The sequence below is a fragment of the Benincasa hispida genome, chromosome 8 (assembly GCF_009727055.1).
Source record: "Benincasa hispida cultivar B227 chromosome 8, ASM972705v1, whole genome shotgun sequence".
Lineage (NCBI taxonomy): Eukaryota > Viridiplantae > Streptophyta > Magnoliopsida > Cucurbitales > Cucurbitaceae > Benincasa > Benincasa hispida.
The window spans coordinates 4028158-4054144 of NC_052356.1; the positions used below are offsets into that span (position 1 = coordinate 4028158).

At 37.9% G+C, this 25987-nt stretch overlaps 1 protein-coding gene and 1 pseudogene across 2 annotated transcripts in view; both read left to right on the forward strand.

Annotated features, from left to right (window-relative positions):
• The first annotated feature begins 594 nt into the window (after positions 1-594).
• LOC120083748 (syndetin) overlaps positions 595-25987 on the forward strand; it is an 80943-nt gene continuing 55550 nt past the window's right edge. The window contains exons 1-4 of one of the 2 annotated variants that reach the window (XM_039039605.1): positions 595-1086; positions 16711-16878; positions 20853-20927; positions 22908-22986. In XM_039039605.1, the coding sequence (XP_038895533.1) occupies positions 862-1086; positions 16711-16878; positions 20853-20927; positions 22908-22986 (547 nt within the window). In that variant the 5' untranslated portion in view covers positions 595-861. Of the gene's footprint in view, positions 1087-16710; positions 16879-20852; positions 20928-22907; positions 22987-23406; positions 24589-25987 lie in introns of those variants that run through there. The other variant, XM_039039606.1, reaches the window with a different exon arrangement.
• LOC120083749 lies at positions 17255-18569 on the forward strand (annotated as a pseudogene).

The window sequence follows — 25987 nt, forward strand, 5'->3', positions numbered from 1 at the left end:
TTACTAAATGTTACGATCTGAATGCAACTCGTTCTCACTCTTGCTCTTTGTTCTTTGCTATTGTTCTTGGCTCTTCCAACATGCGTGCACAATAAAGTTGTTTTAGTACTTTCTATCAATGATGATACAAAACAAAAGGTAAAAAACGTAAAGTAACTTTTATTTTGGCCTCAAATTTGGGTCAAGAGTACAATTATAGTGGAGATATACAAAATTTAAAATGTCGATGTCGATGGAAAGATCGAGGTCTTTATTTTATGAAAATTTCAACGGAAATATCGATAAATGGATATTTATGAAAAAATTAGAAAAACCAAAAATTCAAAAAAAAATATTTAACTTAGTAAATAGATATCTTATGATTTTCAAATAAATTGATACGTCTGTTATTTATATTATATCTATATCAATAATATTTGAGGTTTATTTTTTTTGTATTTCGTAAATTTTTGTATGATATAATAAAGTTATTGATGATGTCGATTTCAAATACATTAAAAGGTAAAATATTGGTGGAAATACCGATTTAATATTACGGAGATATGTTCACTTACTATGTACTAGCAAAAGTATGGACCAAATTAAGTCTTAGAGTACCATTTTGTATATTAAGCTTTGGTATTATTACAAGAATGGTAACTCGAGGCCGTCGGTCGCCGACTGTCGCCGCTGAAATCAGTCAAGATTCGAGAGTTCCCTAAAGTCTACGAAACAGCAGATAAATCAGACGAACATTTCTGGTTCGAAACAGATTGATTGTAGTTTTGATCTCTGTAGATTCAACAGATCGAATTTCGTTGGGAGTGTCATCGCATCAAATGTGCGGCACAGGGTGGTATGAACTTGTGAACCTGATGTGAAATGCAGCCAAACCTGTTTCCATTTGGTAGTGTTCTCGGAAACCCTTTGGCGTTCGATGGTGATTTGAGCGAAGGATTCGAGACTTCCAGGTTTCTCTTCTTTGTTCCGTTTCTTCTGCTGCAAGGAGGTGGAATGGACTTGTCCAAGGTTGGGGAGAAGATTTTGAGCTCCGTGAGGTCAGCTAGATCGCTTGGACTTCTTCCTACCACTTCTGATCGGCCGGAGGTAACCGATGGCACTATTGGCGTAGTTTTGGATGATTTTTGGTAGCTGTTGTGTAGTTGGATTAGATTAAGTTGATGCTTACTGGTTCTGAGAAGTGCTTTTAAATTCAATTGAAGCATCCTTTAGCTACATTATTTTACCTTGGCTAATTAATGGCATTGATTTTGTTATAGAGATAATCAATAGTTTATGTATGACATTTGATGAATTGGGTTCCTGAGGATGAAGGCTTTTACAATTGAATTAGGTAGCCTGTAATTGAGATGTGTACATGGGATTAGAGAGACAGATAATTTCACGAATCCAGAAGAGCTGGCTACAAAAGAGAGGGTAAGAGATGGATATCTCTCTTTGGAACCCCTGGTCAAAGGGGATTGTAGAATATATCCCCAATTTATTTAGTTAAGAATAGAAGTTACAGAAACCACAATGAAAAGCTCTCCAAGGGGAACTAGTTTGTTTTGTAACATTAAAAAACTGTGATCCTAAAGATACCTGCATTTGCTTGATTGAAGGAAAAGAAGGTGCGGGTCAATGATTTTAGAGCTATTAGCTTGGTGAATGTGACTAAAAATTATTGCAAAAGTTATTGAGGAAAGGACAAAAAGATTATTATGTTTTGAGTATGTTGCTTCCAATATCCTTGATTGGATATCAACAAATTATGGATTATATTCTTACTGCAAATGAAATTTTGGAAGACTTGAGGGAAGAAATAGGCAAATGGGTGGGGTTTTGAAACAGATCTTGAAAGCACATGTTTTTTTTTTTTTTTTTTTTTTGGGATAAGAAAAAACATATGATATAGTGAGATTTTGGCAAGAGGTGGATACGTCCTGTTTAATCTCTTACTTTGCGGTTAGTCTTTCTTTTTTCCTGAGTGGTATACACCATGACATATTAGGGCAAATAAAGTGAGGGGGCTGTTTTCAAATATAGGAAAATGAACCAAAATATTTACAAATGATAGCAAAATATCACAGTCTACCTGTGATAGATTGCGATGGACAGCGATAGACTACTATCTGTCTATCATGACACAGATAGACACGTCTATCGCGGTCTATCACAGATAGATTATGAGATTTTGCTATTAGTTGTAAATATTTTTAGCAGTTTTGTCATTTAAACAAAAATTGTTATGGAAAATTCTGGTGGTTAATCTTGTTTTTTTGATCTTATACCCACAATGGTGCATTCTTGTAAAAAAAGATTGAATCTCAAGCATATCTTCTCTGCTTGCCCTTTTGATTAGGATTTTCTTTTGAAAGATATAGCTTCCTCTTTCAATTGGTCTGTTAGTAAAAAATGCTCCTTTCATATTCTTTTTAGAGACACCCTCTCAAGAAATGAAGGAACTCTTATGGATGCATATGCATTTGATGTAGGCCTTCTTTTGGTCTATGCAAATGTAAAACAACCAAGTTCCAGATAAAGCTAAGAACCCTACTCGATGACCACTTATAAGGATGAGGATCGAATTTGCTAAGAATGATCCTATGCCAAAGAGAGTTGGATTCAAGGGGAAAACGCCAAGACCATTTAGCTAACAACTCCTTGTTGCGAGCCTTTAAGTTCCCAACTTCTAACCCCCCAAGGCCTCTCAATAATCTCCCAGCTAACGAGATGTGCTCCTTTTCCTCTCCTCTCATCCATCTCCTCCCATAAGAGTCTGGTACATTAAATGCTCCGTTAGCAATCTCTGAGAAACTATTTAATCATAATGCCATTGAAGAAAGATGTTCTCACCTCTTGAGTTTCTTGATGCAGGACCTAATTGGTTGGATTCTCAACTTTCTTCAGTGAAAATTATTCTCAACTAGTCATGGTTTCGACACATTCTTCACTGAATAATAGTTCGTCACAAAGTAATGCAAAACAATAGCAAGTAGACAGGTTGACTTGAAGCTATTAATGATGAATAGTTTAAAGATGTGCTCAATACCTTCTTTTTCATTAATTTTTAAGAGGAAACCTAATGCCATATATTCACAAAAATGGAGAAGAAAAACACATCCAAGTTCGTAAGCCTGATTTGAAGGATTAACAACAAAAGACCTCTGAGCTAATTTAATCCGATAAAGCTGTATATTACAAAAAGAATTGTGCAGAGCACTTCACGAAGAAGCTGATAATTGGACATTTTCATAAAAAGTCGCAAGAGGAGGATTTACCATATTTCTCACAAAAGTGGGAAGGAAAAGATTGTATCACGTACTATAGTTATATTTGTAAGACTGAGGGGAAATGTTCTCATCCTGTAAGGTGGGAAATGTTGTCTAAGCTAGGTTTTAGGTGGGGTCAGGCTTGGGTAACGTAATTGTGGGGAATAAAACCCTTATGGCTAAATGGCTTTAGTGATTCTGTCATGATTCTGGCACTTTATGGCATAAGGTTATTGTAGCAAGCATGAACCTCATCCTTTTGAATGGGTGGTTGGTGGGGTTAAAGGCAATTCTAAAAAACCAGTGGAAAGATATGATTGGATAGGTACTTACTTTTAGGATGATAAGTGGTTAGGATATAGACCTTTATGCTCCTTATAATCCCAGTTATATTAGTTGTCCTTGTTGAAGTACTAGCAACTTCAACTGTTTCTCTTTCTGAGAACTTGTCTTCTCCTTTAGATAGTGTTTGAGACGCTGAGTTGAGTTTATGAAGTTTGGAGTTAGGAAATTTGTGTTTGTGGTGTAGAGTTGTGAAGATGGAGTTCATCGATAAATGTACAAAAGAGAGAAAAAGGGGAAAATGGAGTTTCTTGATAAATGTGCAAATTTCAATAGTGAACACTCTGCCAAAGCGAGCATAGCTCAACTGACATCGGAGATGTGTTAGCGACCAAAAGGTCCATAGTTCAGATCCATCTACCAATTGACTAAAAAAAAATAAAACTATTGAAGTTTGTGGAGTTGAGTAATTTAACACTGACTTATATAGAACTTCTTTTAATTAACAAAAGAACTCTTAAGAGAATTTGGTTCTTTTCAGGAAATGGAGAAGAAAAATGCTCTCTCCTCTCTCCTCCCTTTTCAAGCCCTTCGGTGATCACCCTCCCTTCCCGACTACCCTCTCCTAGTCCCAGTCCCCTCCCCTCCCCTCCGGCCGGTCCCTCCTCCTTTCTTTCCCTCCTCTTCCCCTCGTATCCCCTCCTTTGCCTCTAGAACCCTTCACCTCCGTTTTAGCTAAACCCCTCCTCTGCATTAGAGCCGACCTCTGTTTTTGCAACACTATGGAACTAAAAAGCTGTTGTATTTCAGATCATTATTTTTGTATGTGGAAGGAAAAGAATGGTTTCTGGCTGGAAAATTTGAAGTGCAGTAAAAAATCCTTCCTCTCTTCAGATGCAACACGTTGGTTGAATGTTAGCCCAGGAAGACTTTTGAATGGGCCAACCTTCGAATTCTTCCTCCTTAAGGAAAGAGTTGATTAGGGCTTCATCCGGCTAGCAAAGTTTCGAAGCAAGAATCAATGGTTCATTGAATGTGTAGTCTGGCCTTCTTCAGGAGGCAGAACAAACGTCCATATTCCTTATGGTGATGGTGTGACAGGGTGGCATGAGTTTAAGGAAATGGTGAGTCACTCTACTTCAGACCATTCATCTTCTGGTATCATCTCTGTTAACCTTCAAGCATCTTCAACAAAAAGTTTCTCATATGTGGTGAAAGGTAAAAATCCCTCCATCGATTCACTACCAGACCATTCTATTCAAACATCCTTCAGACCGCTTCTCCAGCCCTCTGCTCCAAGTAAGAAGAATCAGAGTAAGCCCTGCTTCTGGGTAAAAAAGGACTATGATGTCTTCCAAGAAGACTTCCATAACCTATGGTTAGTATCAAGGCTTTTTGTTCACAATGAATGGAAGGAAATAGCAAGTGTTTTGAGAGGCTCCTTCAACTCCAAAGTTACTCTAAATCCCCTGCATGTAGATATGGCTTTAATCAGAATTGAACAAGGGGACCTCGGTGAATTTTTTTTTTTTGAAAAGGAAACAACCTTTATTAATCAATATAATTAGTACAAGAGATGAGTACTTTGATAATAAAGGCAAATACAAGGAAATCAATCAGGAAACCGAAGGATTAGTAGGTGCACCTGGGCATCTCAACTAGGTTGACACCCCCATAGCACCCTCATCATATCCAACAAATTGAGAATGCCAACAAAGGCTAAAATAAGAGTAGTTTAATGAAGCAATACAATCTGAATGTTGCAACCGAACAAAATATAGAACTAGGCTATAGAAATCTAAATTACATCAAGAAGCTAAGACAAATAAGAGTACTAAAGAAAGCGAAGCTGCTGTCTCTATTTCTGATGCTTCGATTAATCTTCCAATTGACAAAAAGATTGCCAATTTAAACTTATGTCTTGCAAGGAGTAGGCTTCAAAGCAATTAGAAATGGAGCACCAAAGCGAGGCATTGAGCTTTGCTGCCTCAAAGCGATTATACCAAGGAGTTTCAATCCCATTGAACATTCTTTGATTTCTTTCAAACCAGATTTCAACCAGCATTGCTTTTACTCTATTAGTCCATAGTAAATTGGAGTATTTCTTCAGAATAGGACCTGAAAGTAGCTGCTGAACATTGCATCTAAAGGAAAAATCAAAAACCCAAGAAGTGTTGAAGCACTTAAGGAATTTCTTCCAGCAGTTGAAGGCAAAACAACAGTCAAAAAATAAATGTTGGAGGTCTTCTTCGGCTGATTTACAAAGGACACACCAATTGGGGGAAATAGAAAAGCAAGGCAGTTTTTTTTGCAGCACCGATAAACAATTTAGGGTTCCAAACAGCATTATCCAAACAGTTATATTAACCCTTCGAGGGCTGTTAGACTTCCATAGACCCTTGTGAAGGCTGGTTGATAATGGGGTGGTCTCGGAAAGATGGTTAAACAGGGATTTTACTGAGAAAGAGCCATGTTTTTTCAAGGGACCAAATGCGAATGTCTTCCTTATTGGATAATCTTTGCTCAGCCAATAATGCTAGTAAGGCTTGGAACTCTAAAATCTCATCATCTTTTAGGTCTCTTCTGAAGTTTAGAGTCCATGTGATAGTCCCAATACTGTGATAATGAACCATTTGGAAGCAATGTTAGACTGAAAAGAGAAGGAAATCTGTCTTTTAATTGAAAAGAGTCCAGCCAAGGGTCATGCCAAAATGCAATTCTGGTTCCATTCCCTACTTTAAAGACTGCCAACTTCTCAATAATCAACCAAGATCTTGAAATACTTATCCAAGGGCTTCGAAGGCTACAATGAACCTTGCCGGAAGTATGCCAACCAAAAAGACTGCTACCATGTATACTCAAAATAACTTGGCTCCAAAGGGAAGGTTGCTCTTTTAGGAATCTCCAATCCCATTTGGCTAATAAGGCCACATTTTTAGCTTTTAAACCTCCAATTTCGAGTCCCCCATCAACTTGATTCTTAGAAACTAGCTCCCATTTTGCTAGATGATTTATCTTTCCCCTTTTAAAACCTTCCCAAAAGAAGTTTCTGATAATTTTTTCAATGGTTGAAATCACTTTTTTAGGCATCAAGAAGGAGGACATATAGTAAGTTGGGAGGTTGGCAAGGACTGAGTTGCATAAGGTAGTTCTTCCCCCTCTTGATAAGTTGTATCTTCTCTACTTGTCAAGTTTTTTGTGAACTTTATCAATGACCGGTTGCGAAAACAATAATTTCTTTGGGTGCCCCCCAAGAGGAAGGCCTAAATATACGAAAGGTAGGTGTGTTAATTAGCAACACAGTCTTGAAGCCACTGCCCTTAACTTAGAATCTTCAATATTTATCCCACAAATGGCAGATTTTTCCCAATTAACTTTCTGCCCCGAACACCACTCAAACAAAGTAATAGATTTTTTGAGATTGTCTAGCATGTCATCATCATACTTGCAAAAGAGTAAAGTGTCATTAGCAAACTGGAGAATAGAGAGATGTACCTTGTTTTTTCCAACCACAAAGCCTTCAAACAGCCATTTTTCATGAATTCTGTCAACCAAAACACTAAGCAAGTCACTTACCAAGAGGAAGAGGAAGGAGGATAGGGCGTCCCCTTGCCTAATTCCCCTTGTAGCCTTAATCCTTCCTTTTGGTCTTCCATTAATGAAGATGGAGAACATTGGGTTAGTGATGCAGCCCAAAATCCAAGTTATCCACTTGGGGTGGAAGTTCCTTTCCTTAAGGGTTTTTTTCAAGAAAATCCCAATCCACTCTATCAAAAGCCTTTTCAAGATCAAGCTTTAAAATCCAACCCTTCTTCTTCTTAATTCTGTAGTGTTCTACGACCTCATTAGCTATTAAGACCGGATCAAAGATTTGTCTCCCTTCAATGAAAGCACTTTGAGTTTGACTTGTAAGGCTAGGCATTACTTTCTTGAGCATTTTTGCAAGTGCTTTAGCTATAATCTTATAGATTATTGTAGATAGGCTAATGGGTCTGAAATCTTTCACTAAAACTGCCTCTGATTTTTTCTGAATTAAGCAAATAAAATTTTCTTTGATGCAAGAATTGAGCTTCCCATTTCGGTAGAAATCATCAAAAATACTCTTTATATTGTCCTTTAGAAGCTCCCAAAATTTTAGTATGAATTCAATTGTGAAGCCATCCGTCCTCGAGCTTTGTTTCTTCCAACATCTTTATTGCTTCTTTAATTTCTGTCCAAATTAAATCTGGAAATCAGCCCCAAATTCTGATCTGAAGAGACCCTTGGCCAGCTCAGATTCTGAGGTATATATCTCAATCCTTGACTTTTTGAGTATAGATTACTGTAAAAATCAATAATTAGGGATTCCACTTCTCTGAAATTCTTTGTAGTTCCCCTTGGTCATTGATTAACTCCGTTATTAGGTTTTTCCTTTTCTTGGCAGCAAGAAAAGGTGGAAGAAGCTGTATTTTCATCACCCAATTGTAACCAATTCAGTTTGCTTTTTTGAATATGGTTCTTTTCCTCTGTTTGGTAGATGGAAACTAATTATGCTTTTAGAGAGGTTCTTAAATCTTCCTCAAGAGAGGGTTCCTCATGAGACTCCATAATTAAATCTCTTCTTCGAATTTCTTCTAGTAGTGTTTCTTCATTAGCTTTCAGCTGCTTGGTTTTTTCAGCATACCATCTTTTGAGGGCTTGTTTCAACTTTCTTAGTCTGACTGAGAAATTAAAACCAGCCCACCCTTGCTGAATTTCCAGACTTAGAGAACGTTCAATATTCTGCAACATTCCTTATCAAGTAGTCAACTATTGTAAAATCTAAAAGGGAAGGAGCCCCATTCAACAGCTCAGCTTCAAACAAGAGAGGAAGTGATCAAAAATTGGTCTAGTTTGTCTTGAGACTCTTGAGTTTTCGAACAAATCATCCCAACTACTTGTGATGAAGAATCTGTCAATCAGTGATCTTGATACTGTTTCTCCTTCTTGTGACCAAGAGAATCTTCCATTTGACATGGGGATTTCAAGTAGATTCGTATTTCTAATGAAATTATTATTTGTCTGATTTCTCTAGTTGCTCTTCCTACTGGAAATCTTTCTTGTCTTCTTCGAATACAGTTAAAGTCCTACCAATACACCAAGCACTATCACATCTTTCTGCTAATGAGGTTAATTCAATCCACAAATTTCTTCTTTCACTAGGGCTGTTTGGTCCGTATACATTGGAAATCCAGCATAATTTCTTACAAATGGTACTGCACTTTAATTTGTAAATGAGAAATTCTACCTTGAAGACTCCAAAACTACAATTTTGCTTTCATCCCAAAGAGAAAGAATACCCCCTGATCTGCCTTATGCTTCTACAAAAGCCCAACCCCACCTCTTTAGAACTCCAAATGCTTTTTATGAAAGGGAGATCAAAGCTGTCCTTTTTTGATTCTTGAAGTAGAAAACATCCGGATTTATTTTCTCAGAAGCTTTTTTATAACTAATCTTTTAGATTTATCTCCAAGTCCCCTAATATTCCATGAGATAATCTTCATTTGCTGATTATGCCAGGGTAATGTCACAAATATTTAAGAAAGAATTGAGCTCTTGAGGTAGTTCAATGTGGGATGGAGGGATTAAGACCTGCTAATCTTGTACCTCCTCTTCATGGAAAAGCAAATTCAAGTTTAGTATGGCATCTTTTTGATCTTCTAAGCCTTTGAATTTCAAGTTATGATCCTCAAAGTCTAAGTCTTCACTGCTGACACTAGCTATTGAGGCTTCATCATACTCTTGTGGTAGCTTTTTAGAGTCAAAGACAGAAATGGGAGACCCTTGCACATAAATGAAAGATGGATCTAAGTTTTCACCCAACTGAGGAGTGGTTGAAGAAGGAAAAGTGGGAGGAATTACTGACCTTTCTGCCTTATCAATAGGTATTTGTACCCGAGCGCAACAATCTTCCAATAAGTCTGAGTTTGCAAGTAAGGACCACGTTTTAACAGTGGAGCTTTTCCTTCTTTCAAAGTATTTAGGGAATGGCTTGAGAAGATGTGAGCTTCGGCTAAAGAGGGACACTGAGTTTTCTTCTAGATATTTCAATGAATTATCAAATGCCGGAGGGGTAAATTGGATAGGGGATTGAACAGGGGAGGACTCTTCCTCTTTAGCATTTAACGTATGTGTCTCCTCGGTATCCTTTGGCCAGCCACAACTTTTTAATCGAATATGATACATCAACTTCCTTGTCTCTTCAGTGGGGAGTTCATTTACTGCCCCGCAACAGGATAATTTGTTTTTCTCTCGAGATGCTGATGGTTTATTTATTGTGGGGCCATGTAGAACTGAAGATGAAGGGTTTATCTCTTTCAAAATAATTGGCTGTTCTTCCAAGGAATCTGAAACGTCAGTTCTTTGGTTTTTTTCCAGAAGAGATATTTTAGTAGGGCTTATAAATGAGGTGTTTTTAGAAGTAAATAGAGTGGTGACTGTTGGAGTTCTTGAAGGAGTGGCTGTTGGGCTTCCCTTGACTTCCTTCTCTTTTCTTAATGAGATTTCTTCATTCTCTTTCCACATGTTCACACCTAACCGGTTCTGGACTTCGGGTAGAGTGGTTTCTGATTGGCCAACCAATTGCTCCGGCAAGCTACCTTCCTCTTTTTCCGGCAAAGATGTCTCCTGTTCTGATTTTTCCGGCGAGCTGACATTGACTTCTTTTGAAAACAGAGGATTCCTTGCAAATTTTTTTTGATTTACTGCTTTATCAAGGAAAGACCACTCTTCAGCTGAATTTGGATGGCTTAATCCTTCATCGATCTTAACCTGATTTAGTCTAGCTATGTCAACCGGATTGTGGAGTTCATTTCCTTCCAAAATTCTCATATCTTTTCTTGGAGGATCCAAAAACTCTTTGAGGGGACCTTGGTGAATTGATGGAGTCTATTGGAAAGTGGCAACAATTTGGTCCTTTTCATCTTCGTTTTGAAAAATGGAATTTGAAAAAGCATGGAAGACCAACAGTCATGAAAGGTTTTGGGGGTTGGTTGAGCATAAAAAATCTTCCCTTGGATTTTTGGTGCAGAAGTACTTTTGAAGCTATTGGTGCCTATTTTGGTGGTCTGGCCTCAATCTCATTGATTGTCAAGAAGCCAAAATCAGAGTTAAAAGGAATTTATGTGGTTACATCCCGACAACTATCGAAGTTAAACATGTAAGCCTTGGTAGTATTTTCTTGAATTTTGGGGATATACAGTGCTCAGACTCCCCTGTTATTAATCCCAGTGAAATTTCTATTGATGAGTTCTCAAATCCTTTAGATATATTGCGTTTAAATCAAGTTTTGAAGGATGAAGGGGTCGATTCCCTGATCCTACATTCAGATTGGTCCTTTTTAGCTTCCTACCAGTTGGTTCCAAGCTGCTCGAGGAACCCTAATACTCCAATGGAAAATGTACAACAGTCGACAGTCAAACCGGAGAGACTTTTCCGGCCAAACAGAGCAGACGAAGGGGAAAGGTCGCCAGATGTTAGTTGGAAAAGAAGAGGAAATGTCACAGAAGAAACCGAAGAGTTGTCTTTAATGAGGAAAGAGAAGATTCCAGCCGGTCAACTTTTAAATAATGTTGTCTCCAGCAAGTTATCTAATAAAGAGGAAGAAGGGGAAAGGTCACGACTCTTTACCAGCCCTTCAGCCGACCTCTCTTCCCCCCAAAACGTTTTTAACACGTCAGAAATGCAGCAGGAAGGTCAGGATAGAAATTTGAAAGATTCAGGTTATTTATTCTCCAAAATATCAGGAGTATCTGAAAGGTCTCAAAACGAAGGCCAGGTCAACAGTTTTTTTAATCTAGTCTTCAATAATATTACCTGCCACTTTGGAAATCCCCCAGGTTGCCATTCTCCAGTCCAAAACCAATCAAACACTTGGGCTCACTTCTCTAATGTCTTCACCTGGAGAAAAACCTCCTTAAAAAATAAATGGACAGGACTTCATGACTGGTGCTTAACGGCAGCAAGTGTGGCTTCGGACCCTTCCATTTTAGTGCATAGCGATAGCAATCCAAACTTGTTAGAGGTAAGTTGCACAAAAATCCAACTCCCCTCTCCAACTTTAAATAAAGCCTTCCCCAGCCCTTCAAACTCTGCATTTCAATCACTCCAGTTTCAACATTCCAGAGTCAAGCAACACCTTCATTAGGGGATTACCCTGCTCCCCTCCTAAGCCAAGAAGTTTAGAAATTTTGGAGTTGGACTCACCTTTCAGTGTAAGCAGTGCTGAATTGGATTTTTGCCCTGTTTCGAATCAATTTGAAAGGCTCCAAGACTCTGCCCTTGGAATAGACCTCCAGGCATTATTCTCTATTGAAGAAAAGGATATCTCTTTGGAGCATTGCACCCTTTGTCCCCCCTCAGTTCAGCCTCTAGAAATTCTAGAGCACCTGTCATCAATAGTTAAGGACTGCAGCTTCATATTGGCCTGAAAATCCCCTCTCCTGATAGCCTCCCACACTCCAGTTACTGAAGATCCTTTCATGGAATACAAGGGGTCTTAAAGACTTAAATAAGAGAATTCACTTAGAAGGCTGTTCAAAAGTTTACATCCAGATGTAGTACTTATTCAGGAGTCAAAAAAAGAGAGTTTCGATGCTGCCTTCATCAAATCTATTTGGAGTTCTAAAGAAATTGGTTGGGAATCAGTGGATTCTTTTGGAAAGTCTGGTGGATTATTAACAATGTGGGATAACAGCAAAATTGAAGTTTTAGAATCCCTTAAAGGGGGATATTCACTGACAATCAAATGTCGTACCCTATGCAAGAAAGTCTGCTGGGTCACCAATGTTTATGGGCCGGTTGATTATAAGGAGAGAAGATATATATGGCTGGAGCTCTCTGTCATTGCAGGGTATTGCCCTGTTGCTTGGTGCTTAGGAGGGGATCAGCTGGAAGATATACCAAAGGCATGAAGCTTTTTAATGAATTCATTGATTTAGCCAACCTGCTAGAGATTCCTTTATCAAATGGGAAATTTACTTGGTCTAAGGGAGAAAATTCCAACTCTAAATCTTTGTTGGATAGATTTTTTATTAACAAGGAATGGGACGAATTGTTTACTAATTCAAAGGTGAACCACCAGGTAAGACTTCTTTCTGATCATTTCCCTTTACTCCTAAGTGCAGGAACTATTATTTGGGGCCCCTCTCCATTCAGATTTTGTAACAGCTGGTTACACAACAAAGAGTGTGTCTCTTCCATTGAAAAATCCTGGAAAAACAGCAACATAAAGGGATGGCCTGGCTATGTCATCAATGCAAACTTAAGGCTGGTCAAAGAAGCACTAAAAACCTGGTTAGCTGAATATCAAAAAGCACAAAACAGAGAGGAAATGACCTTGTTAAAGGAAATAGCCGAAAAAGAAGTTCAGATTGATTCTTTGGGTTGGGATTCAGTGTTAGCAGCCAACATATCCAAGCTAAAAACAGAATTGCTAAGCATCTATCTGCTGAAAGAAAGGGATCTAATACAGAAATGTAAGTTGAATTGGATAAAATTGGGAGATGAAAACTCTAGTTTCTTTCACCGGTTTTTGGCAACAAGGAAAAGGAAGAATCAGATCATTGAGCTTCTTAACGACCAAGGGGTGCCTACAAACTCTTTCAAGGAAGTTGAAGGAATTATTCTAAACTTTTATGACTCCCTCTACTCTAAAATCCCAGGTGTCAGGTATTTACCAGCTCCTTTAAATTGGCCCCAAGTCACACAAATCCAGAATGCTATGCTCACTATAAGTTTCATGGAAGCAGAAATTGTTTTGGCCATCAAATCTTTGGGGAAAAATAAAACCCCTGGTCCAGATGGCTTTACTTCAAAGTTTCTCTTGAGATTTTGGCCTTTAGTCAAGGATAATTTTACTAAGCTCTTCGAGGACTTTCACTCTAGTGGCAAATTGAACGTGTGTGTAAGAGAAAATTTCATTTGCCTTATCCAAAAAAAAGAAGATGCAGTCTCCATCAAGGATTTCAGACCAATCAGCCTTACTACCCTACCTTACAAAGTAGTGGCAAAGGTTCTTGCAGAAAGATTGAAAAAAGTGATGAATTCTATTACCGGCCCATCACAGAATGCTTTCATTGATGGAAGACAAATTCTTGATGCTGTCTTGATTGCTAATGAAGTGGTGGAAGATTACAGAGCAAAAAAGAAAAAGGGTTGGATATTAAAACTCGATATGGAGATGGCCTTCGACCGGGTGGATTGATCATTTCTAGAGAAGATTTTAATCGCAAAAAATTTTGACTCCCGGTGGATTTCATGGATTTTGGGCTGCATTAAAGACCCTAAATACTCAATCATCATCAATGGTAGACCTCGAGGTCGTATTCTAGGTTCAAGAGGTATTAGACAAGGAGATCCCTTGTCACCTTTCCTCTTTATCTTATTAAGTGAAGTGCTCAGTTCTATCATTGAAAAGCTGTACGTTAATGGAGTATATGAGGGCTTTGTGGTTGGAAAGGAGAGGATCCATGTTCTATTGCTTCAGTTTGCTGATAATACCCTTATATTTTGCAAATATGAGAACGAAATGCTTCTAAAGCTAAAAGAAGCAATCAGTCTCTTTGAATGGTGTTCTGGTCAAAAGATTAACTGGGAAAAGTTAGCCCTCAGTGGAGTTAATATAGCAGAAAGTGATCTATCAAATATGGCTGGTCTTCTTAATTGCAGGGCCGAAGCCCTCCCCATCTCTTACCTTGGTTTTCCCCTTGGAGGCTATCCTAAGCAATGCTCCTTTTGGCAGCCTGTGGTAGAAAAGGTCCATCAGAAACTAGATAAATGGAAGCGATTTAATCTCTCAAGAGGTGGAAGGGCAACGCTTTGTTCTTCAGTTCTATCCAACCTCCCAATATACTATATGTCTATCTTCTCAATGTCGGACTCAGTGGTTTGCTCCTTGATTAATCTGAAACTTCTTTTGGGAAGGCCATAAAGGAAGCAAAATCAATCACCTGGCTAAATGGAGTTTAGTCTCTCAATCTATTTTAAATGGAGGTCTTGGTTTGGGTGGACTTAAAAGCCAAAAAACACGGCTTTGCTTGCCAAATGGGGCTGGCGGTACATGATGGAGGGGAATTCCTACTGGAGAAGGATCATTACTAGCATCCACGGCAAAGGGCCCTTTGATTGGCACACATCTGGAAAGTATGGGAATAGTTTGAGAAGGCCATGGATAAACATTTCAAAAAGCTGGTCCAAGGTAGAAGATTTAGCTCCCTTTACTGTTGGAGAGGGAAATAGAGTAAGCTTTTGGTCAGATCCTTGGCTTTTCCCTTCTGCATTGTCGGCTCATTTTCTATCTCTGTTTAGGATTTTCTTATTACTAAGGGGCTCCATAGCTGAACATTGGGATCACTCTTTAAACTCTTGGTCCATCACCTTTCGAAGGTTGCTAAAGGATGAGGAGATTGCTCACTTTCAAGCATTGCTGCTTGCCTTATAAGAAAAGGCAGTATCATCTAACCCGGACAGTCGTCATTGGTCCTTGGAAGCCTCAGGTTCTTTCATAGTCAAGTCCTTCTCGGTCCACCTCTCTTCCAAGCGTCCATTGGAGATCTCCCTTTTCAAAGCTCTTTGGAAATCTAAAAGTCCAAGTAGAGTGAACATTCAGATATGGATTATGCTTTTTGGCCTTTTGAATTGCTCTATGGTTCTGCAAAGAAAACTTCAATCAGTCACCCTACTGCCCTCTATGTAATTCGGCAAGTGAAGATTTACAGCTCCTTTTCTTCTCATGTGCATTTGCAAAAAAGTGTTAGTGGTCTTTCTTTCAGTTGTTTAACTTTGTAGGAGTTTTTGGTGATAGTCTCAAAGGCACCCTAAACTATCTTCTCTCGAGTCCCTGTCTACCAAAAAAGCCTCGGCTGCTATGGATCAACATGGTCAAGGCTATACTTTCTGATATTTGGTTCGAAAGAAATCAGAGAATTTTCCATGATGCGGAAAAAAGTTGGGAGTTTTGCTTTGATTCAGCTAAAAGGAATACTTCGGCTTGGTGCTATTTGAACACAGAATTTGATAGTTTCTCAATCCGAGACATTTTTCTGAATTGACAGGCTTTTATTTTCCCAGCACTGTAACTTTTTCCAGTTTCTGTCTCGGGGATCTCTTCATTCTCTAAAGATGTATTCGTATTTCTTTTCAAGTAGGCTCGGGCTTTTACTTGTTGTTTGCTCTTTATGCTTTTTGTATAAATCTCTTGTACTTTGAAGCATTAGTCTCTTTTTATAATGCAATAATAAAGAGACCCGTATCCTTTTTAAAAAAAAAACACCGACTTATATAGTCGGTGGGCCGAACATTCCCTTAAGTTTTTGTTGTTTGTTGACCAATAGGGAAACAACAAATTTGCTGACTTTGTTATCTTTGTTGGGGGACTTTTACTTTGTCCCCGATAGGAGGGATGCCCACTTTTAGAGTCCTAGTCCACCAAAAGGTTTTTCTTTTTTTCTTTTTTCTTTTGAAAAAAATCTCTTTTCACAAGAGAGTTCAATCATCCAAAATAGCTCAAAGGCAGTGATTTAAATCCAAAATAGCTAAAAGCTTTTCTCATGCCGCTTGTTAAGATTGTTTAGTCTTTTTCTCCGGCTTTTTGTTATTTCCTTCTCCCTGTATTTATTTGAAGTTGTACTTTTGTAAGGACATGATGAAGGCGCTAAGGGGGTGTCAACCTAGTTGAGATGCCCGGGTGCGCTTCCTGATCTTTTTCTTATTTAGTAGTCCCGTGTTGTTTTCCTTTGTTTTCTCTTCATGCTCTTTGTATAACTCTTTTGTACTTTGAGCATTAGTCTCTTTTTATATAATTATAATAAAGAGGCTCGTATCCATTTTCTAAAAGCTTTTGCCAAGATGGCGTCCTAGTTTTTTCAATCTATTTTGTTAATTTTGTCACACTCCTGTAGTTGGTTCCTCTGGATTGTTGTTATTTTTTAGGCTCTGCAAACTTTGGTGTTCTACTTCTTTTGTTTCTTTGGATTTTTTTTTTCTTCTGTTTTTCACTTCCTTAGAGTTTGTACCCTTGAACATTTTTCTTCTTTTTCATCTATTACCGAAAAGTTTGATTCTTGTTGAAAGAAAATTAAACACCTTTTTGCATTTTTGTTTATCTGGAAAAAATGAATGACTGGGAATTCAATCACTTGTTTTCTACCTTACTGAGCAGGTTCCAGCACGTGCTGTGGCTGCAGCAGCTGTTGCCCGTGTGCTTGCAGGATTGCCTCCTCACCAGAGATTTAGTCTCTCATCTAGCTCGGAAGAACTGAGCTCAATATATGGCAGTAGAAATCATGGCCACGAAGTAGAGGAACTAGAGGAAGTTTTCTATGAAGAGGTGCTACTTGCTACTGTTACTATCATTTACTTGGGATCATTCATTTACAGGCACGATCCTTGTAAATACTGTGTTACATTTTTAAAATTATAAAACCTCTCGTTAATTCACCTCATGTATTTTAGATTACGTTATAAATTTAGTTCATCAGCTTTCAAACACTTAAGAAAATGTCTAATAAGACTTGTACATATTTTTTAAAACAACATTTATTAAGAGAAAAAAAAAAGAAAGAATATAAGGGCATACAATAAGACACGTCCTCAAAAGTAGGTCGTATTGAAGAAAAGGGATTCAATTGTACAAAATAGAACTATCGAACACCAAAAGGCTTTTGTTACTTTATGCCAAATGGTGGGTCCTTAGTTCTCTCTCTCTCTCTCACTCCACCCTTCAGTTTCTCTCTTGCTACTGCCTAGAATCAAAGACTTCAATCTCTACTACTTCTTCTCTTTAACCCACTAATCTCCAGATTTCTTCAGGTATAAAATCCGGGCTTTTTTCTTTCTGTAATTTTGATGTCTCCACCACTACTCGATGTTGGGGAGGTGGAGGAAAGTCGCAGCAATGTCACTCTGTTGGCTTCCTCAAACTCGATGGAGAGTGTCGGCCCAAACAATTTGGCATTTGAAGAGCGTAATTAATGGGATTATCCGATTCCTCTTTAGAGGATAGCTGTATGACTACCACAAAGTCTGATGGGAACAAACCCTCGCTGAATCTCAAGGCTACAGAATTGGGACTAAGTCTCCTTGGATTTGAATCCCCCGAGAGAGATCCAGATATCAGCTTGCATAGCTCTTCTCAACTCGATGAAAAACCACTATTTCCTTTGCACCCATCAAGTGATGGTCACTACTCTTCCCCACATAAGACTGTCGTCTCAGGCAACAAGAGGGGGTTTTCTGATGCTATGAATGAATTCTCAGAGGAAAAATATCACGCTAACATAGGTTTGAAAGCTGGTTCTTTGCTAGAGAACCTTGGAAGTTAAATGGGGAAAGTGAAAGAGCCAACCACACCAAAGGCTGTAGAAGAGAGGCCTCAGGAAAATAGTGAAACTAGGCCATCTTATAATGAGACTGCAAATAACAACACCAACGCACCTGTTTCCATGGCACAGGTTGTGGGTTGGCCGCCCATAACATCTTTCAGGAAGAACACATTGGCTACAACTTCAAAGAACAATGATGAAGTTGTTGGAAAGGCAATGCCTGGGGCACTCTTTATCAAAGTCAGCATGGATGGTGCTCCATCTTAGGAAGGTCGATATGAGGAACTACTCTGCATATCAGGAGCTGTCTTCTGCCCTTGAGAAGATGTTCAGCTGTTTTACTATAGGTCAATATGGAGCTCATGGAGCTCTGGGCATGGAGAAAATGAGTGAGAGCAAGCTAAAAGATCTTCTTCATGGCTCAGAATATGTTCTAACATACGAGGATAAGGATGGTGATTGGATGCTCGTTGGTGATGTCCCCTGGGAGATGTTCATCGACTCTTGTAAGAGGCTGAGGATTATGAAGAGCTCAGATGCAATTGGACTGGCTCCTAGGGCGGTGGAGAAGTGCCGTAACAGGAGCTAGCTAATAAGTACAATACCACGGTTGATGCTATTCATCCAAATGTTGGAACAAGATTGATCTAAACTAAAATTACCTTATATGTGGCTCTGGAAGGTGGTTCGAGGAATGATGGAGTGTTGGATGGGATAGGTTGTTGTGTACATTTCCCTTTGTTACCTTATGTTTTTTTTCTTCTTTCTTCTTCTTCTTCTTCTTCTTCTTCTTCCTCTTCCTCTTCCTCTTCCTCTTCCTTTATTATGTTTATGTTACTTTGATGGTGTCTAATTGTACAAAATAGAACTTATAGAGTAATTACAAGAGCTCTATGAAGTTGAAGCCCAAAGAGAAACATGAAATCTAACAAGAGACTAAACATCTGAAGGATCTCTCTCCAAACCTCTAAACATTCTATTTTTCCTCTCTCCCGAAAGGTTCCACAAATAACACACTCCGTCAAGCCATAAAAATCGGCTATTTCATGAAAAGACGGATGCAAGAGGATTTCCCTGATCATATCACTAGTATCCTTATGACATTGATGGAACTCCAACCCGCTTATCCCTTTCAATCTTATATCTATCTTTCCAAGCCTCTTCCTCTCCTAAAAATAGCGTTCAAGTTTGGATGCCCCACTGATTGGTTAACCAGGAATGAGAGAAAAGAATCATTGTCTGAGTAGTTAACAGTCAAAGGAACAAACCTAGATGCGTCGTCTTCATGATAGGTCCTTGTAATCTCTTTTTTTAGAAAAGGATACGAGACTTTTCATTAAGTAAATAAAAGGAGACCAATGCTCAAATACATCACAATAAAGGCAAAGCAAAGTAAGGGTCTTAGAACAAATAAAGAAATAAATTGAACCAAGAAAAAAACAAATGAAAGCATTCCAAAACCAAGAGAAATCTTGATACATTGGGTGGGTGGGTGGGGGAGGGGAGGGATACACATTTCTGGGAGATCACTGGAGGGGAAAGAACTCTATGTGCCTTATTTCTTAGACTTTTTCATTTGTCTTCTCTCAAAAGTCACTTTGTGGCCAATTTCCTTGTCTAGTCCGGGAGCTCATGTTCCTTTTTCATTGGGGTTCCGCCGCTCTCCATCCTATAGGGAAGCATTGGATGTGGCCTCTCTTCTGTCTTTACTAGAGGGTCACTCTTTTAGGCATGGGGGAAGAGATGTGTGAGTTTGGAGACCCAGTTCTTTCGAGGGTTTTTCGTGTTAGTCTTTTCTTCATAGTCTAATTGATTATTCTTCCTTAAGAGATTCGGTCTTTATGGTTCTTTGAAGGATTAATATTCCTAAGAAAGTGAGGTTCTTTACTTAGCAAGTTTTACATAGCTATGCTAATACAATGGACCGACTTTTATTTTTCCAGCACATTAGTTATAGTATAGCATTCGTTTTTGTCTTGGCATTGTAATGGAGGACATATTTCTAATATTATCATTGTATTTCCATTTGGTGATGTGTATTGGAGATGATGATGGTGCGAAGAGGGTGTCAACCTAGTTGAGATTCCCGGGTGCTCCTCCTGATCCCTAGGATTATTCTGGTTATTGGTTGTTGTTCTAGTTTTTCTCTCGATGTATGTTTTTTCATTATATAATCAAAAGCATTGTTTCCTTTTCCAAAAAAAAAGAAAACGATGGATCGACTTGTGAGAAAGTTACATTCGCTCATTGGGCCATTCTGTTGTATTCTTTGTTGGGAGGCGGGGAAAGATCTGGATCATTTCCTTTGCTATTGTGAGTTTGCAAGTTCTGTTTCAGAGCTATGTTATAGACGTTTAGCATTTCGTGTGTTCAACATAGGGATACTAGTAGTATAATCGAGGAGTTCCTCCTCAATTCTCCTTTTGGGGAGAAGAGCCATTTCTTAAGGCTTGTTGGAATGTGCGCGATTTTATGGTCTTTGTGGGTGGGTGGAATTGTAGGACATTTAGAGGGAGGGAGAGGGAGCCTCGGGCTTCAATCTCAAATATCTTTTGTTATTCTATAGTCTACAGGCATTGTTTGCATAGTTGGAGTCCCTTCCTGGAAAGGGATTATTTCAGGGCTTGGTTTTTTTGTATGTCCATGTATTCTTTCATTTATTCTCAATGAAAATTCTTGTTTCTATAAAAAAAAAAGGAAAAAGAAATATTGATAAGAAAATCCACCGAAAAGCTCTGATAATGATCACCAAAAAGAAGCTCTCAGAAGTGTATAGAAAATTCTTTTAAAAAATGTTGAATATGTAGCTCACCAATTGGAACACAGAGTGAAAATTTTGATGTATGATATTCTTGACTTTCTGACTTTTGCTGCATTCCGATTTGCTCTTGGACCTTAGTGGATTCTTTCACCTAATTGTGCCCGCCTTTATTTTACTGGTGGTAAAGAGTGCTGAATTAATTCTTAATTCTTTCTGCAGGACTTTGACCCAGTTAGGCATGTGTTAGAGCATGTTCCATCAGAAGAAAATGATCTGGAATATTTGGAGAAACAGGTAGCTTTTTATACTCAATATAACCCTACAAGTGTACACAATATCTGCTTCATTTATTAGAAGCCATATATCAGTTATTCTAATTGCACCTGCAATACTTCATTCTTGATATTTGGGAAAATTACTGATAAGCTATATGGAATAGAGGTATTGTCACAGCTTAATTTTATGAAGGATTATAATATAAAATGCTATTTCAAATTTAGAAGTATATTTTCTATTTATCATGATAAAATGGGAATAGAAGAGAATAATTCTATGACATATCGACAATGATTACAGAGGTCTAACTTAGTAGAAGAAAGATCTAAAACATAAAATGAAAGAATCTTACTCAAATAACACATTCTAATTACAGATAATATATATAATAAAGGGAATATTGGAACACATAAACGAGGGACTATTGAATTGAAAGGAAAGATCAATGGGGAAGAAGTGCTCATTTTAATAGATTTTGGAGCTACTCACAATTTTATATCATCCCAGATGGTTGAGAAGCTCAATCTGTCGTCAATAATAACAAACTGTGGAGTAGTAATGGGTATCGGAGTGACAGAGGGTGAGGGATTTATTAAGGAGTGGTTGTCACGTTGATGTAAAATAGTAAGGAAGATTTGCTTCCTTTGGAGCTGGGAGGGTTGGATCTCATCTTGGGGATGTAATGGCTGCAAGTTAAAGATGACATTATTTTTCGGGGAAAGAAGAACCATGCTGAAAGGAGACCTGACATTGACTTAAAAGAGGCAATGCCACGAATGATGACACAAATATGGTCATAGGAAGATCAAGGGTTCTCAGTTGTTGAGTTGCAGAGTTGAATGTAGCAGAGATTGTAATTGACAAAGTACAACCAAAGGTTTAGCGTGGGTCTAGATTCTGTTGGATGAAGTTCAATCCATTTTTCAGATACTTGTGGGGCTACCACCTGGGAATGTGTGCTGCTCATGTGCAGGAGGCAGATATTAAGATGGTTAAAGTGGGGATCATTTGAAACAGTGTAAGTTTGTATTCAAGCCTCATCCTCCTTGTAAAGAAGAAGGATGAAAGTTAGTGATTCTGTGTGGATTACATGGCGTTGAACAAAGCTACTATACCTGACAAATTCCTTATTCCAGATGAGTTGTTGGATGTGTTAAATTCGTCAAGAATATACTCTAAAATTGTTATGAGGTCCGGTTACCATTAGATAAGAATGAATGAGACAGACATTTCCCAGATAGCTTTTCGAACACATTAGGGTCACCATGAATTTCTCGTGATGTCTTTTGGCCTAATGAATGAACTATCGATGTTTCAATCGCTCATGAAGAATGTTACAAGGTCTTAGTTAACACATTAACAATTTGTTCGATTGTTACAAACAAAGAAGAATGTTACAAACTCTTATCAAACTATTGTAATTTTTTTAAGGAGGAAACAGTTGAGGTTTCACTGATGAGTGAAATGTATAAAAGAAAGGGTAGGACCTAGCCACCAAAAGTAGATTACAAAAAATGCTCCAACTAGTGACTATGGCAGAGAGACATAATCTTTGAAGGGGATCATTTCCACCAATAAAAAGCATTACAAAGCCCAATTTCCATAAAACTATCAAAAGAAGAGATTAGCTCCGGGTAAATGTTAAATATGTTATAGCAGACATATGGGAAAAATGAACTGTATTGTATTTATTAGGAATTTTTTGGCTTCTCACATCTTTAAAGTTGCTTCTTAATCCTTTCATTATTTTCACTTTGTCATTTTGAGTTCTTGTCTTTTTTTGTTTCTCTGTCTAACTAAACTAATCTCCAATATAATTGCAGACTACGGTAGCAATAGTCACCTCCTGCTTTACTTCTTCTTTAACTATTCTTCTACTAATTTATACATTTCCGAATGGCCTGATTGTAGTAATGGTCCTTGCATTCAGTTTCATGATCCAACATCGACTTTCATCTCTCTCCCCATGAATAAATTTTTGAAAAAATTTCTTTGAAGGCTACTAAGAGATTAGCTCAACTTGATAAAGTGGCTGAACGTTTATCTCACCATGTAATGGAGCATCATGAAGTGATGGGTACGGCTTTCTTTTTCCTTTTGCTCCCTAGTTCCCTTCTCCAAGGGGCGTAGTTTTGGTCTTGTTCTTTTTATATGGGCTGGTTGGAGGGTTGATGGTTCTATTTTGTTATTGAAGCTGCTTCTCTCGCATCATTCTTTAATTTAGGCTTCTCTATATGAAGTAGAGTACAGTGAAAAAATTAATGTTTAAGCATATTCATTTGGTAGTTCAGCCTTTTCTTGGTTGGATTTGGGTGTATCTGTTTAGTTTGATTTAAAAGGGGAAAAAAGGGATTTTTTTTTTTTTTTTTTTTAAATTTTAAATTAATATTTCCTATTCTCTCCTCTATTACAAAGTTAATTTTGCATCTGTGCTGTATTTTCCTTTATTTGTTAACTTTTGTTCTTGCATGTTTGTGAGGCACAGTTCTAGGGATCTTTTTATATTTCTTGATAAGAAACGTGAAATAGACTATGCACAGAAGGCCAAAAATTTAGCTTAAAAGGCTAGGGGTAAAGAACTAGTTCATTGATAGATTGTTCTATTCAAAATTTGTTTTTTTTGGATCGCTTTTATTTTCCCATTATTCTTTTTTTTTTTTCAAATTTCATTGATAGATGAAATAAAGGAGTGAAACTCCAAACGTTCGATAGGTAAATTACACAAATGGTCTCCAATTGGACATTAAAAAAGAAGAGCCATAAAGAGTAAAAGGATGCTTATTCTTGCACCAGAAAAAGCAGTAAAGTGTAGGAAACCTTCCTAAAGAGACTACCATTCCTAGCATACCAAAGAGTCTAGAAAAAAGCACGACTGAAATTGAAAGCAAACTAAAGGACCTCTTTTCTGCCACAAAAAGGATGACCCACCAAAACTGAAAGGAGTTGTTGGGAAAAGATAATGACCAATGAAAAGTCCCCAACATGGTAGCTGAAAAACGATAACTATAAGCAAACAAACAATGCATGAAAAGATCGCATGAAGCATGAAGTTGCCACATCAGATACACACATAATACACCAAGAATGCACCAAGGAGGTAAAGCCATATAAAACATTTGCCTTTGTAATCAATCAACTCTATTAATAGCCCCAAGGCTGAACTCCCAAAGAAGAAAGGATACTTATCCTTCCAAATGTATTATAAAGGTCCTTTGAAAGAGGATCAGTAGTACCCACCAAATCTTCCATGAGGGATTTAATGGTATAAGATCCTAAAGATGCAAGTGGCCAAGTCCAAATTTCAGGAAAATTTTGGAGCTGAACAATGGACAGAAGATGGGCAAGAGTTGCCCATTCAATCATCTCTCTATCATTAAGATTCGCGTGAATAGAAAACATTCTCAAGAATGCCACAACTTAACCAATAGTCCTTCCAGAACAAAGTAGAATGACTATTGCTAAGCCTACAATGGGTACGACTAGCAATCAAATCCACTTTGGGGGATTTATAGGAACCAGACATAATGAGGCAAGACCACCTAACCAGAGTATTTAGTGTCAATGAGTTTCCTCCATAATGTTTGAGGCTCCTGAAGATAGCGTCAAGTCCATTTGGTCACTAAAGCCAAGTTTTGATGCTGAAAATTATCAATACCAAGGCCACCCTTCAATTTCAAAGGTGAGTAGTTCCAATTAACATTATGCATACTTTCATCCCTATGAGATCTTTCCAACTATAATTTCTTTGTATTGCCAATATGTTATTTTTCATTTTTTCCCTGCGATGATTGTAGTTTTGAGCATTAGTCTCGTTTCATTAGTTTAAGTAAAAAAGAGTCTAGATAAGCAAAGTACTACCCAAGATTTTCTTTCTTGATCATTTTGTGCCTATTTTTTTTATTTTATGATCTTGAGCATTAGTCTTGTTTCATTAGTTCCACCCCTACGAGTCACCCCATGCTCCTTTGCTCTTCCATTCGAGTTTTCTTTGCCATCTTTTCTAACTTGCCTGCTTTTGGCTTTCTTTTCCTCCATCTCGTCTTGCTTCCCACCGTCTTTCATTGCTTCTCATCTCCTTTTGACCTTTCACCCACTCGTGATCTTTTAGAATTATGCTTTTTCCGTTAGCATGCCACATCCTCTCGACCCGTACCCTTTGTTTTTCTCGTTTGTGTTAAGTCACCTCAGCAGTTTGCTCTTCATCAGCCCTTACCTTCTTTTGTTTGCTATTTCGTCTGGTTGTCAACCATCAGCTCACTTCTCCATCTATTAGCAAGTTTACTGTCAGTCAGTACAAGGTTTTCACTGTCCGTTATCTTGTTTTGTTCTCATTTTTAATGGATCATAGTAGTGTTGTATCGGCGCGAGTTATTATTTAAAAAGATTAAAAGATTAATGCAAGTGTTGTACCAGCTCACTTCTCCATCTATTAGGAAGTGAAACATAATTACTTTTATTTTGTTGAAGATATAGATTTTAAGTCCCTCATCCCTCTTTCATTTTCTCATCTGTGATGGTTTGAGAAATTCTGGGTTGAAATGATGCTTTGCCCCATGTCTCAAATTTCTTCCAAGCAAGATGAGGATGAGTTTGGAACTACCAGAATTCAAAAACTTCGGTTTTCTTCAAGATTGATTACTGGTTGTATTTTGTGGCCAAACTCCAGTGTTTGGAAAATGATTACTATCCCTTGTGATGTTTTTGAAGTGTGGTTAACTCACTTCTTGGAATATGTTGAGAGATTTTATCTTGAAATTTGAGAAGCTAATGGCTTGAAAGATCAGTGTATGGCTCAACCTTTGAAGCGCAGTCCTAATCCTATTCGGATATTGTGAAATCTTTTATCCAACCTTCTCCTCCTCTACTAGATTGCTTTTCATCCTTTGCAAATTTGTTTTGTCCAAATGTCTCCATCGCCGAATCCTCTTACTGGGTAAAAGAAAAAATGGTCGTTTTGATTGGAATACTTTGTTTGTAGTTTCTCATTTGAATGCTCATGATGATTGGAAGGATATCTGGAGGGCCACTGAAACCCATATGGAAATCAATTTTTCGATTAATCCTTTTGTGGATTCTAA